Raw genomic sequence first — 12,585 nt, forward strand, 5'->3', positions numbered from 1 at the left:
GGGTGGATTCTGCATGAATAGAAGAACTCGTGCCGTGGGATGCAATGGTGGTCTCTGAGGGAGACGATGGTGGCGAGGTCCGATCCGGAGAGGATACAGTCGGCATGGAAGGAGACGTGGCCAGGGGAGATTCGGATGCTGGGGAAGCTGTTTTGGTCACTTCTGCTGAGGTCAGCACGGGCTTTGTGGGAGAAACCTTGCTGAAGGTTGGCGTGGTTTGACCTTCAAGAGACGTGAAGCTGGTCTCCACAGTGGAAGGCGACCTCATCGGGGTGGAACCGGTCACCTCCAGAGTCGAGGTTCTGAGCTGCACAGCCGTAGGAGATGTTGCCGAAGAGAGGGAAAGGCTGGTCCCCTCAACTGCTGTTGATTCTACCTTGGCTGGAGGACGGGTGGACCGGAAGGAGACGGTGGTTTCCTTGGTAAGGGCAATGGAAGAGTGGTGACTGGAAGGGGAAGAAGTTGACGGGGAAACGGAGGTGCCTCGGGCAGAGCTGAACTCCGGTTTCCCTGTGGAAGAGCCAGAAAGCAGGTGTTGAGTTGTGGTCTCCTGCGGTGAGGTTCCTTTCGGCTGCATGGTAGAAGAGTGGGCGAGGGAGGGACTAGTTTGTTCCTTGGCGGAGGTTAGCTCAGTCATGCACAGTAGCTGTCGTGGTGACCAATAGACAGGCCACAGCCTATGCGGAGGACATGGTTTCTAGGGACTGCAGTGCTCGAGCGCATGTTGTCGAATGGAGCAAAGAGGTGGTGCTTCCTTCAGCTGGGGGGAGTCTGCCATTGATAGAAGAACTCGTGCCGTTGGGATGCAATGGTGGTCTATGAGGGAGACGATTGGCGGCGAGGTCCGTCCGGAGGAGGATACGGTCGCCAGGAAGAGACGTGGCCAGGCGATTCGGATGCTGGGGAAGCTGTTTGGTCACTTCGGCTTGAAGGTACTAGATCGGCCTTAGTGAGAAACCTTGAATGAAGGTGGCTGGTTTGGACCTCAAGAGACGTGAAGCTGGTCTCCACAGTGGAAGGCGACCTCATCGGGGTGTGGTAGATACCGGTCACCTCCGATAGTGAGGTTACTGAGTGCACCAGCCGTAGGAGATGTTGCGAAGAGAGGGAAAGGGCCTGCCGTACCCTCAAACGCTGTTGATTCGACCTTGGCTGGAGGACGGGTGGACCGGAAGGAGACGGTGGGTTCCTTGGTAAGGGCAATGGAAGAGTGGTGACTGGAAGGGGAAGAAGTTGACGGGGAAACGGAGGTGCCTCGGGCAGAGCTGACCTCCGGTTTCCCTGTGGAAGAGCCAGAAGGCGGGTGGTGAGTTGTGGTCTCCTGCGGTGAGATTCCTTTCGGCTGCATGGTAGAAGAGTGTGCGAGGGAGGGACGAGTTTGTTCCTTGGCGGAGGTTAGCTCAGTCATGCCAACAGTAGCTGTCGTGGTGACAATAGAGGCCACCGACTCTGCGGAGGACATGGTTTCTGGGACTGCAGTGCTCGAGCGTGTCGAATGGAGCGAAGAGGTGGTGCCTCCTTTAGCTGGGGTGGATTCTGCATGAATAGAAGAACTCGTGCCGTGGGATGCAATGGTGGTCTCTGAGGGAGACGATGGCGGCGAGGTCTGATCCGGAGAGGATACGGTCGGCATGGAAGGAGACGTGGCCAGGGGAGATTCGTATGCTCGGGAAGCTGTTTTTGTCACTTCTGCTGAGGTCAGCTCGGCCTTAGTGGGAGAAACCTTGCTGAAGGTTGGCGTGGTTTGACCTTCAAGAGACGTGAAGCTGGTCTCCACAGTGGAAGGCGACCTCATCGGGGTGGAACCGGTCACCTCCACAGTCGAGGTTCTGAGCTGCACAGACGTAGGAGATGTTGCCGAAGAGAGGGAAGGGCTGGTCCCCTCAACTGCTGTTGATTCTACCTTGGCTGGAGGACGGGTGGACCGGAAGGAGACGGTGGTTTCCTTGGTAAGGGCAAGGGAAGAGTGGTGACTGGAAGGGGAAGACGTTGACGGGGAAACGGAGGTGCCTCGTGCAGAGCTGACCTCAGGTTCCCCTGTGGAAGAGCCAGAAGGCGGGTGTTGAGTTGTTGTCTCCTGCGGTGAGGTTCCTTTCGGCTGCATGGTAGAAGAGTGGGCGAGGAAGGGACTAGTTTGTTCCTTGGCGGAGGTTAGCTCAGTCATGCCAACAGTAGCTGTCGTGGTAACAATAGAGGCCACCGACTCTGCGGAGGACATGGTTTCTGGGACTGCAGTGCTTGAGCGTGTCGAATGGAGCGAAGAGGTGGTGCCTCCTTCAGATGGGGTGGATTCTGCATGAATAGAAGAACTCGTGCCATGGGATGCAATGGTGGTCTCTGAGGGAGACGATGGCGGCGAGGTCCAAGCCGGAGAGGATACGGTCGGCATGGAAGGAGACGTGGCCAAGGGAGACTCGGATGCTGGGGAAGCTGTTTTGGTCACTTCTGCTGAGGTCAGCTCGGCCTTAGTGGGAGAAACCTTGCTGAAGGTTGGCGTGGTTTGACCTTCAAGAGACGTGAAGCTGGTTTCCACAATGGAAGGCGACCTCATCGGGGTGGAACCGGTCACCTCCAGAGTCGAGTTTCTGATCTGCACAGCCATAGGAGATGTTGCCGAAGAGAGGGAAGGGCTGGTCCCCTCAACTGCTGTTGATTCGACCTTGGCTGGAGGACGGGTGGACCGGAAGGAGACGGTGGTTTCCTTGGTAAGGGCAATGGAAGAGTGGTGACTGGAAGGGGAATACGTTGACGGGGAAACGGAGGTGCCTCGTGCAGAGCTGACCTCAGGTTCCCCTGTGGAAGAGCCAGAAGGCGGGTGTTGAGTTGTTGTCTCCTGCGGTGAGGTTCCTTTCGGCTGCATGGTAGAAGAGTGGGCGAGGAAGGGACTAGTTTGTTCCTTGGCGGAGGTTAGCTCAGTCATGCCAACAGTAGCTGTCGTGGTGACAATAGAGGCCACCGACTCTGCGGAGGACATGGTTTCTGGGACTGCAGTGCTCGAGCGTGTCGACTGGAGCAAAGAGGTGGTGCCTCCTTCAGCTGGGGTGGATTCTGCATGAATAGAAGAACTCGTGCCGTGGGATGCAATGGTGGTCTCTGAGGGAGACGATGGCGGCGAGGTCCGATCCGGAGAGGATACGGTCGGCATGGAAGGAGACGTGGCGAGGGGAGATTCGGATGCTGGGGACGCTGTTTTGGTCACTTCTGCTGAGGTCAGCTCGGCCTTAGTGGGAGAAACCTTGCTGAAGGTTGGCGTGGTTTGACCTTGAAGAGACGTGAAGCTGGTCTCCACAGTGGAAGGCGACCTCATCGGGGTGGAACCGGTCACCTCCATAGTCGAGGTTCTGAGCTGCACAGCCGTAGGAGATGTTGCCGAAGAGAGGGAAGGGCTGGTCCCCTCAACTGCTGTTGATTCGACCTTGGCTGTAGGACGGGTGGACCGGAAGGAGACGGTGGTTTCCTTGGTAAGGGCAATGGAAGAGTGGTGACTGGAAGGGGAAGAAGTTGACGGGGAAACGGAGGTGCCTCGGGCAGAGCTGACCTCCGGTTTCCCTGTGGAAGAGCCAGAAGGCGGGTGTTGAGTTGTGGTCTCCTGGGGTGAGGTTCCTTTCGGCTGCATGGTAGAAGAGTGGGCGAGGGAGGGACGAGTTTGTTCCTTGGCGGAGGTTAGCTCAGTCATGCCAACAGAAGCTGTCGTGGTGACAATAGAGGCCACCGACTCTGCGGAGGACATGGTTTCTGGGACTGCAGTGCTCGAGCGTGTCGAATGGAGCGAAGAGGTGGTGCCTCCTTTAGCTGGGGTGGATTCTGCATGAATAGAAGAACGCGTGCCGTGGGATGCAATGCTGGTCTCTGAGGGAGACGATGGCGGCGAGGTCCGATCCGGAGAGTATAACGGTCATCATGGAGTAGTACGTGGCCAGGGGAGAATTCTTATGCTGGGAAGCTGGTTTTGGTCCTTCGCTGATGTCCTCGGCATTAATATTGGGAGAACCTTGCTGAAGGTTGGCGTGGTTTGACCTTCAAGGAGACGTGAAGCTGTCTCCACAGTGGTGAAGGCGACCTCATTGGGGTGGAACCGGTTCACCTCAGAGTCAGGTCTGAGTGCAAAGACCGTAGGAGATGTTTGCCGAAGAGAGGGAAAGGCTGGTCCCCTCAACTGCTGTTGATTCTACCTTGGCTGGAGGACGGGTGGACCGGAAGGAGACGGTGGTTTCCTTGGTAAGGGCAATGGAAGAGTGGTGACTGGAAGGGGAAGAAGTTGACGGGGAAACGGAGGTGCCTCGGGCAGAGCTGACCTCCGGTTTCCCTGTGGAAGAGCCAGAAAGCAGGTGTTGAGTTGTGGTCTCACTCCCCTTGGCCACCGGTTTTTTGGAGGGTTCCTTTCCGGCTGCATTGTAGAAGAGTGGGCGAGGAGGGACTAGTTTTGTGTTCCTTGGCGAGTGTTAGCTCAGTCATGCACAAAAACCAACAGTAGCTGTCGTGGTGACAATAGAGGCCACCGACTCTGCGGAGGACATGGTTTCTGGGACTGCAGTGCTCGAGCGTGTCGACTGGAGCAAAGAGGTGGTGCCTCCTTCAGCTGGGGTGGATTCTGCATGAATAGAAGAACTCGTGCCGTGGGATGCAATGGTGGTCTCTGAGGGAGACGATGGCGGCGAGGTCCGATCCGGAGAGGATACGGTCGGCATGGAAGGAGACGTGGCGAGGGGAGATTCGGATGCTGGGGACGCTGTTTTGGTCACTTCTGCTGAGGTCAGCTCGGCCTTAGTGGGAGAAACCTTGCTGAAGGTTGGCGTGGTTTGACCTTCAAGAGACGTGAAGCTGGTCTCCACAGTGGAAGGCGACCTCATCGGGGTGGAACCGGTCACCTCCAGAGTCGAGGTTCTGAGCTGCACAGCCGTAGGAGATGTTGCCGAAGAGAGGGAAGGGCTGGTCCCCTCAACTGCTGTTGATTCAACCTTGGCTGGAGGACGGGTGGACCGGAAGGAGACGGTGGTTTCCTTGGTAAGGGCAATGGAAGAGTGGTGACTGGAAGGGGAAGAAGTTGACGGGGAAACGGAGGTGCCTCGGGCAGAGCTGACCTCCGGTTTCCCTGTGGAAGAGCCAGAAGGCGGGTGTTGAGTTGTGGTCTCCTGCGGTGAGATTCCTTTCGGCTGCATGGTAGAAGAGTGTGCGAGGGAGGGACGAGTTTGTTCCTTGGCGGAGGTTAGCTCAGTCATGCCAACAGTAGCTGTCGTGGTGACAATAGAGGCCACCGACTCTGCGGAGGACATGGTTTCTGGGACTGCAGTGCTCGAGCGTGTCGAATGGAGCGAAGAGGTGGTGCCTCCTTTAGCTGGGGTGGATTCTGCATGAATAGAAGAACTCGTGCCGTGGGATGCAATGGTGGTCTCTGAGGGAGACGATGGCGGCGAGGTCTGATCCGGAGAGGATACGGTCGGCATGGAAGGAGACGTGGCCAGGGGAGATTCGTATGCTCGGGAAGCTGTTTTTGTCACTTCTGCTGAGGTCAGCTCGGCCTTAGTGGGAGAAACCTTGCTGAAGGTTGGCGTGGTTTGACCTTCAAGAGACGTGAAGCTGGTTTCCACAATGGAAGGCGACCTCATCGGGGTGGAACCGGTCACCTCCAGAGTCGAGGTTCTGAGCTGCACAGCCAGAGGAGATGTTGCCGAAGAGAGGGAAGGGCTGGTCCCCTCAACTGCTGTTGATTCGACCTTGGCTGGAGGACGGGTGGACCGGAAGGAGACGGTGGGTTCCTTGGTAAGGGCAATGGAAGAGTGGTGACTGGAAGGGGAAGAAGTTGACGGGGAAACGGAGGTGCCTCGGGCAGAGCTGACCTCCGGTTTCCCTGTGGAAGAGCCAGAAGGCGGGTGTTGAGTTGTGGTCTCCTGCGGTGAGGTTCCTTTCGGCTGCATGGTAGAAGAGTGGGCGAGGGAGGGACGAGTTTGTTCCTTGGCGGAGGTTAGCTCAGTCATGCCAACAGTAGCTGTCGTGGTGACAATAGCGGCCACCGACTCTGCGGAGGACAGGGTTTCTGGGACTGCAGTGCTCGAGCGTGTCGAATGGAGCGAAGAGGTGGTGCCTCCTTTAGCTGGGGTGGATTCTGCATGAATAGAAGAACTCGTGCCGTGGGATGCAATGGTGGTTTCTGAGGGAGACGATGGCGGCGAGGTCCGAGCCGGAGAGGATACGGTCGGCATGGAAGGAGACGTGGCCAAGGGAGACTCGGATGCTGGGGAAGCTGTTTTGGTCACTTCTGCTGAGGTCAGCTCGGCCTTAGTGGGAGAAACCTTGCTGAAGGTTGGCGTGGTTTGACCTTCAAGAGACGTGAAGCTGGTTTCCACAATGGAAGGCGACCTCATCGGGGTGGAACCGGTCACCTCCAGAGTCGAGTTTCTGATCTGCACAGCCATAGGAGATGTTGCCGAAGAGAGGGAAGGGCTGGTCCCCTCAACTGCTGTTGATTCGACCTTGGCTGGAGGACGGGTGGACCGGAAGGAGACGGTGGTTTCCTTGGTAAGGGCAATGGAAGAGTGGTGACTGGAAGGGGAAGACGTTGACGGGGAAACGGAGGTGCCTCGTGCAGAGCTGACCTCAGGTTCCCCTGTGGAAGAGCCAGAAGGCGGGTGTTGAGTTGTTGTCTCCTGCGGTGAGGTTCCTTTCGGCTGCATGGTAGAAGAGTGGGCGAGGAAGGGACTAGTTTGTTCCTTGGCGGAGGTTAGCTCAGTCATGCCAACAGTAGCTGTCGTGGTGACAATAGAGGCCACCGACTCTGCGGAGGACATGGTTTCTGGGACTGCAGTGCTCGAGCGTGTCGAATGGAGCGAAGAGGTGGTGCCTCCTTCAGCTGGGGTGGATTCTGCATGAATAGAAGAACTCGTGCCGTGGGATGCAATGGTGGTCTCTGAGGGAGACGATGGCGGCGAGGTCCGATCCGGAGAGGATACGGTCGGCATGGAAGGAGACGTGGCCAGGGGAGATTCGGATGCTGGGGAAGCTGTTTTGGTCACTTCTGCTGAGGTCAGCTCGGCCTTAGTGGGAGAAACCTTGCTGAAGGTTGGCGTGGTTTGACCTTCAAGAGACGTGAAGCTGGTTTCCACAATGGAAGGCGACCTCATCGGGGTGGAACCGGTCACCTCCAGAGTCGAGGTTCTGATCTGCACAGCCATAGGAGATGTTGCCGAAGAGAGGGAAGGGCTGGTCCCCTCAACTGCTGTTGATTCGACCTTGGCTGGAGGACGGGTGGACCGGAAGGAGACGGTGGTTTCCTTGGTAAGGGCAATGGAAGAGTGGTGACTGGAAGGGGAAGACGTTGACGGGGAAACGGAGGTGCCTCGTGCAGAGCTGACCTCAGGTTCCCCTGTGGAAGAGCCAGAAGGCGGGTGTTGAGTTGTTGTCTCCTGCGGTGAGGTTCCTTTCGGCTGCAGGGTAGAAGAGTGGGCGAGGAAGGGACTAGTTTGTTCCTTGGCGGAGGTTAGCTCAGTCATGCCAACAGTAGCTGTCGTGGTGACAATAGAGGCCACCGACTCTGCGGAGGACATGGTTTCTGGGACTGCAGTGCTCGAGCGTGTCGAATGGAGCAAAGAGGTGGTGCCTCCTTCAGCTGGGGTGGATTCTGCATGAATAGAAGAACTCGTGCCGTGGGATGCAATGGTGGTCTCTGAGGGAGACGATGGCGGCGAGGTCCGATCCGGAGAGGATACGGTCGGCATGGAAGGAGACGTGGCCAGGGGAGATTCGGATGCTGGGGAAGCTGTTTTGGTCACTTCTGCTGAGGTCAGCTCGGCCTTAGTGGGAGAAACCTTGCTGAAGGTTGGCGTGGTTTGACCTTCAAGAGACGTGAAGCTGGTCTCCACAGTGGAAGGCGACCTCATCGGGGTGGAACCGGTCACCTCCAGAGTCGAGGTTCTGAGCTGCACAGCCGTAGGAGATGTTGCCGAAGAGAGGGAAGGGCTGGTCCCCTCAACTGCTGTTGATTCTACCTTGGCTGGAGGACGGGTGGACCGGAAGGAGACGGTGGTTTCCTTGGTAAGGGCAATGGAAGAGTGGTGACTGGAAGGGGAAGAAGTTGACGGGGAAACGGAGGTGCCTCGGGCAGAGCTGACCTCCGGTTTCCCTGTGGAAGAGCCAGAAGGCGGGTGTTGAGTTGTGGTCTCCTGCGGTGAGGTTCCTTTCGGCTGCATGGTAGAAGAGTGGGCGAGGGAGGGACTAGTTTGTTCCTTGGCGGAGGTTAGCTCAGTCATGCCAACAGTAGCTGTCGTGGTGACAATAGAGGCCACCGACTCTGCGGAGGACATGGTTTCTGGGACTGCAGTGCTCGAGCGTGTCGAATGGAGCGAAGAGGTGGTGCCTCCTTTAGCTGGGGTGGATTCTGCATGAATAGAAGAACTCGTGCCGTGGGATGCAATGGTGGTGTCTGAGGGAGACGATGGCGGCGAGGTCCGATCCGGAGAGGATACGGTCGGCATGGAAGGAGACGTGGCCAGGGGAGATTCGGATGCTGGGGAAGCTGTTTTGGTCACTTCTGCTGAGGTCAGCTCGGCCTTAGTGGGAGAAACCTTGCTGAAGGTTGGCGTGGTTTGACCTTCAAGAGACGTGAAGCTGGTCTCCACAGTGGAAGGCGACCTCATCGGGGTGGAACCGGTCACCTCCAGAGTCGAGGTTCTGAGCTGCACAGACGTAGGAGATGTTGCCGAAGAGAGGGAAGGGCTGGTCCCCTCAACTGCTGTTGATTCGACCTTGGCTGGAGGACGGGTGGACCGGAAGGAGACGGTGGTTTCCTTGGTAAGGGCAATGGAAGAGTGGTGACTGGAAGGGGAAGAAGTTGACGGGGAAACGGAGGTGCCTCGGGCAGAGCTGACCTCCGGTTTCCCTGTGGAAGAGCCAGAAGGCGGGTGTTGAGTTGTGGTCTCCTGCGGTGAGGTTCCTTTCGGCTGCATGGTAGAAGCGTGGGCGAGGGAGGGACGAGTTTGTTCCTTGGCGGAGGTTAGCTCAGTCATGCCAACAGTAGCTGTCGTGGTGACAATAGAGGCCACCGACTCTGCGGAGGACATGGTTTCTGGGACTGCAGTGCTCGAGCGTGTCGAATGGAGCGAAGAGGTGGTGCCTCCTTCAGCTGGGGTGGATTCTGCATGAATAGAAGAACTCGTGCCGTGGGATGCAATGGTGGTCTCTGAGGGAGACGATGGCGGCGAGGTCCGATCCGGAGAGGATACGGTCGGCATGGAAGGAGACGTGGCCAGGGGAGATTCGGATGCTGGGGAAGCTGTTTTGGTCACTTCTGCTGAGGTCAGCTCGGCCTTAGTGGGAGAAACCTTGCTGAAGGTTGGCGTGGTTTGACCTTCAAGAGACGTGAAGCTGGTCTCCACAGTGGAAGGCGACCTCATCGGGGTGGAACCGGTCACCTCCAGAGTCGAGGTTCTGAGCTGCACAGCCGTAGGAGATGTTGCCGAAGAGAGGGAAGGGCTGGTCCCCTCAACTGCTGTTGATTCGACCTTGGCTGGAGGACGGGTGGACCGGAAGGAGACGGTGGTTTCCTTGGTAAGGGCAATGGAAGAGTGGTGACTGGAAGGGGAAGAAGTTGACGGGGAAACGGAGGTGCCTCGGGCAGAGCTGACCTCCGGTTTCCCTGTGGAAGAGCCAGAAGGCGGGTGTTGAGTTGTGGTCTCCTGCGGTGAGGTTCCTTTCGGCTGCATGGTAGAAGAGTGGGCGAGGGAGGGACTAGTTTGTTCCTTGGCGGAGGTTAGCTCAGTCATGCCAACAGTAGCTGTCGTGGTGACAATAGAGGCCACCGACTCTGCGGAGGACATGGTTTCTGGGACTGCAGTGCTCGAGCGTGTCGAATGGAGCGAAGAGGTGGTGCCTCCTTCAGCTGGGGTGGATTCTGCATGAATAGAAGAACTCGTGCCGTGGGATGCAATGGTGGTCTCTGAGGGAGACGATGGCGGCGAGGTCCGATCCGGAGAGGATACGGTCGGCATGGAAGGAGACGTGGCCAGGGGAGATTCGGATGCTGGGGAAGCTGTTTTGGTCACTTCTGCTGAGGTCAGCTCGGCCTTAGTGGGAGAAACCTTGCTGAAGGTTGGCGTGGTTTGACCTTCAAGAGACGTGAAGCTGGTCTCCACAGTGGAAGGCGACCTCATCGGGGTGGAACCGGTCACCTCCAGAGTCGAGGTTCTGAGCTGCACAGCCGTAGGAGATGTTGCCGAAGAGAGGGAAGGGCTGGTCCCCTCAACTGCTGTTGATTCGACCTTGGCTGGAGGACGGGTGGACCGGAAGGAGACGGTGGTTTCCTTGGTAAGGGCAATGGAAGAGTGGTGACTGGAAGGGGAAGAAGTTGACGGGGAAACGGAGGTGCCTCGGGCAGAGCTGACCTCCGGTTTCCCTGTGGAAGAGCCAGAAGGCGGGTGTTGAGTTGTGGTCTCCTGCGGTGAGGTTCCTTTCGGCTGCATGGTAGAAGCGTGGGCGAGGGAGGGACGAGTTTGTTCCTTGGCGGAGGTTAGCTCAGTCATGCCAACAGTAGCTGTCGTGGTGACAATAGAGGCCACCGACTCTGCGGAGGACATGGTTTCTGGGACTGCAGTGCTCGAGCGTGTCGAATGGAGCGAAGAGGTGGTGCCTCCTTTAGCTGGGGTGGATTCTGCATGAATAGAAGAACTCGTGCCGTGGGATGCAATGGTGGTCTCTGAGGGAGACGATGGCGGCGAGGTCCGATCCGGAGAGGATACGGTCGGCATGGAAGGAGACGTGGCGAGGGGAGATTCGGATGCTGGGGAAGCTGTTTTGGTCACTTCTGCTGAGGTCAGCTCGGCCTTAGTGGGAGAAACCTTGCTGAAGGTTGGCGTGGTTTGACCTTCAAGAGACGTGAAGCTGGTCTCCACAGTGGAAGGCGACCTCATCGGGGTGGAACCGGTCACCTCCAGAGTCGAGGTTCTGAGCTGCACAGCCGTAGGAGATGTTGCCGAAGAGAGGGAAGGGCTGGTCCCCTCAACTGCTGTTGATTCGACCTTGGCTGGAGGACGGGTGGACCGGAAGGAGACGGTGGTTTCCTTGGTAAGGGCAATGGAAGAGTGGTGACTGGAAGGGGAAGAAGTTGACGGGGAAACGGAGGTGCCTCGGGCAGAGCTGACCTCCGGTTTCCCTGTGGAAGAGCCAGAAGGCGGGTGTTGAGTTGTGGTCTCCTGCGGTGAGGTTCCTTTCGGCTGCATGGTAGAAGAGTGGGCGAGGGAGGGACGAGTTTGTTCCTTGGCGGAGGTTAGCTCAGTCATGCCAACAGTAGCTGTCGTGGTGACAATAGAGGCCGTCGACTCTGCGGAGGACATGGTTTCTGGGACTGCAGTGCTCGAGCGTGTCGAATGGAGCGAAGAGGTGGTGCCTCCTTCAGCTGGGGTGGATTCTGCATGAATAGAAGAACGCGTGCCGTGGGATGCAATGGTGGTGTCTGAGGGAGACGATGGCGGCAAGGTCCGATTCGGAGAGGATACGGTCGGCATGGAAGGAGACGTGGCCAGGGGAGATTCGGATGCTGGGGAAGCTGTTTTGGTCAATTCTGCTGAGGTCAGCTCGGCCTTAGTGGGAGAAACCTTGCTGAAGGTTGGCGTGGTTTGACCTTGAAGAGACGTGAAGCTGGTCTCCACAGTGGAAGGCGACCTCATCGGGGTGGAACCGGTCACCTCCAGAGTCGAGGTTCGGAGCTGCAAAGACGTAGGAGATGTTGCCGAAGAGAGGGAAGGGCTGGTCCCCTCAACTGCTGTTGATTCGACCTTGGCTGGAGGACGGGTGGACCGGAAGGAGACGGTGGTTTCCTTGGTAAGGGCAATGGAAGAGTGGTGACTGGAAGGGGAAGAAGTTGACGGGAAAACGGAGGTGCCTCGGGCAGAGCTGACCTCCGGTTCCCCTGTGGAAGAGCCAGAAGGCGGGTGTTGAGTTGTGGTCTCCTGCGGTGAGGTTCCTTTCGGCTGCATGGTAGAAGAGGGGGCGAGGGAGGGACTAGTTTGTTCCTTGGCGGAGGTTAGCTCAGTCATGCCAACAGTAGCTGTCGTGGTGACAATAGAGGCCACCGACTCTGCGGAGGACATGGTTTCTGGTACTGCAGTGCTCGAGCGTGTCGAATGGAGCAAAGAGGTGGTGCCTCCTTCAGCTGGGGTGGATTCTGCATGAATAGAAGAACTCGTGCCGTTGGATGCAATGGTGGTCTCTGAGGGAGACGTTGGCGGCGAGGTCCGATCCGGAGAGGATACGTTCGGCATGGAAGGAGACGTGGCCAGGGGAGATTCGGATGCTGGGGAAGCTGTTTTGGTCACTTCTGCTGAGGTCAGCTTGGCCTTAGTGGGAGAAACCTTGCTAAAGGTTGGCGTGGTTTGACCTTGAAGAGACGTGAAGCTGGTCTCCACAGTGGAAGGCGACCTCATCGTGGTGGAACCGGTCACCTCCAGAGTCGAGGTTCTGAGCTGCACAGCCATAGGAGATGTTGCCGAAGAGAGGGAAGGGCTGGTCCCCTCAACTGCTGTTGATTCGACCTTGGCTGGAGGACGGTTGGACCGGAAAGAGACGGTGGTTTCCTTGGTAAGGGCAATGGAAGAGTGG

The 12,585-nt window shown here is 57.6% G+C and overlaps 1 protein-coding gene across 1 annotated transcript; it reads right to left on the minus strand.

The window, feature by feature from the left end:
• Positions 1-4: 4 nt before the first annotated feature.
• On the minus strand, positions 5-12,565 carry LOC120298452 (mucin-12-like; the record flags this gene model as incomplete). The annotated part of the gene is made up of 3 exons (XM_039322224.1): positions 4,470-12,565; positions 1,148-3,886; positions 5-646 (listed from the first exon to the last, which is right to left on the minus strand). Coding segments are annotated over exons 1-3 (11,373 nt in total), but the record flags the coding sequence as incomplete, so codon positions are not given.
• Positions 12,566-12,585: the final 20 nt, after the last annotated feature.

This window comes from Crotalus tigris, unplaced genomic scaffold, assembly GCF_016545835.1.
Source record: "Crotalus tigris isolate CLP2741 ecotype Arizona unplaced genomic scaffold, ASM1654583v1 scf7180000023895.12585, whole genome shotgun sequence".
Taxonomy (NCBI): Eukaryota; Metazoa; Chordata; class Lepidosauria; order Squamata; family Viperidae; genus Crotalus; species Crotalus tigris.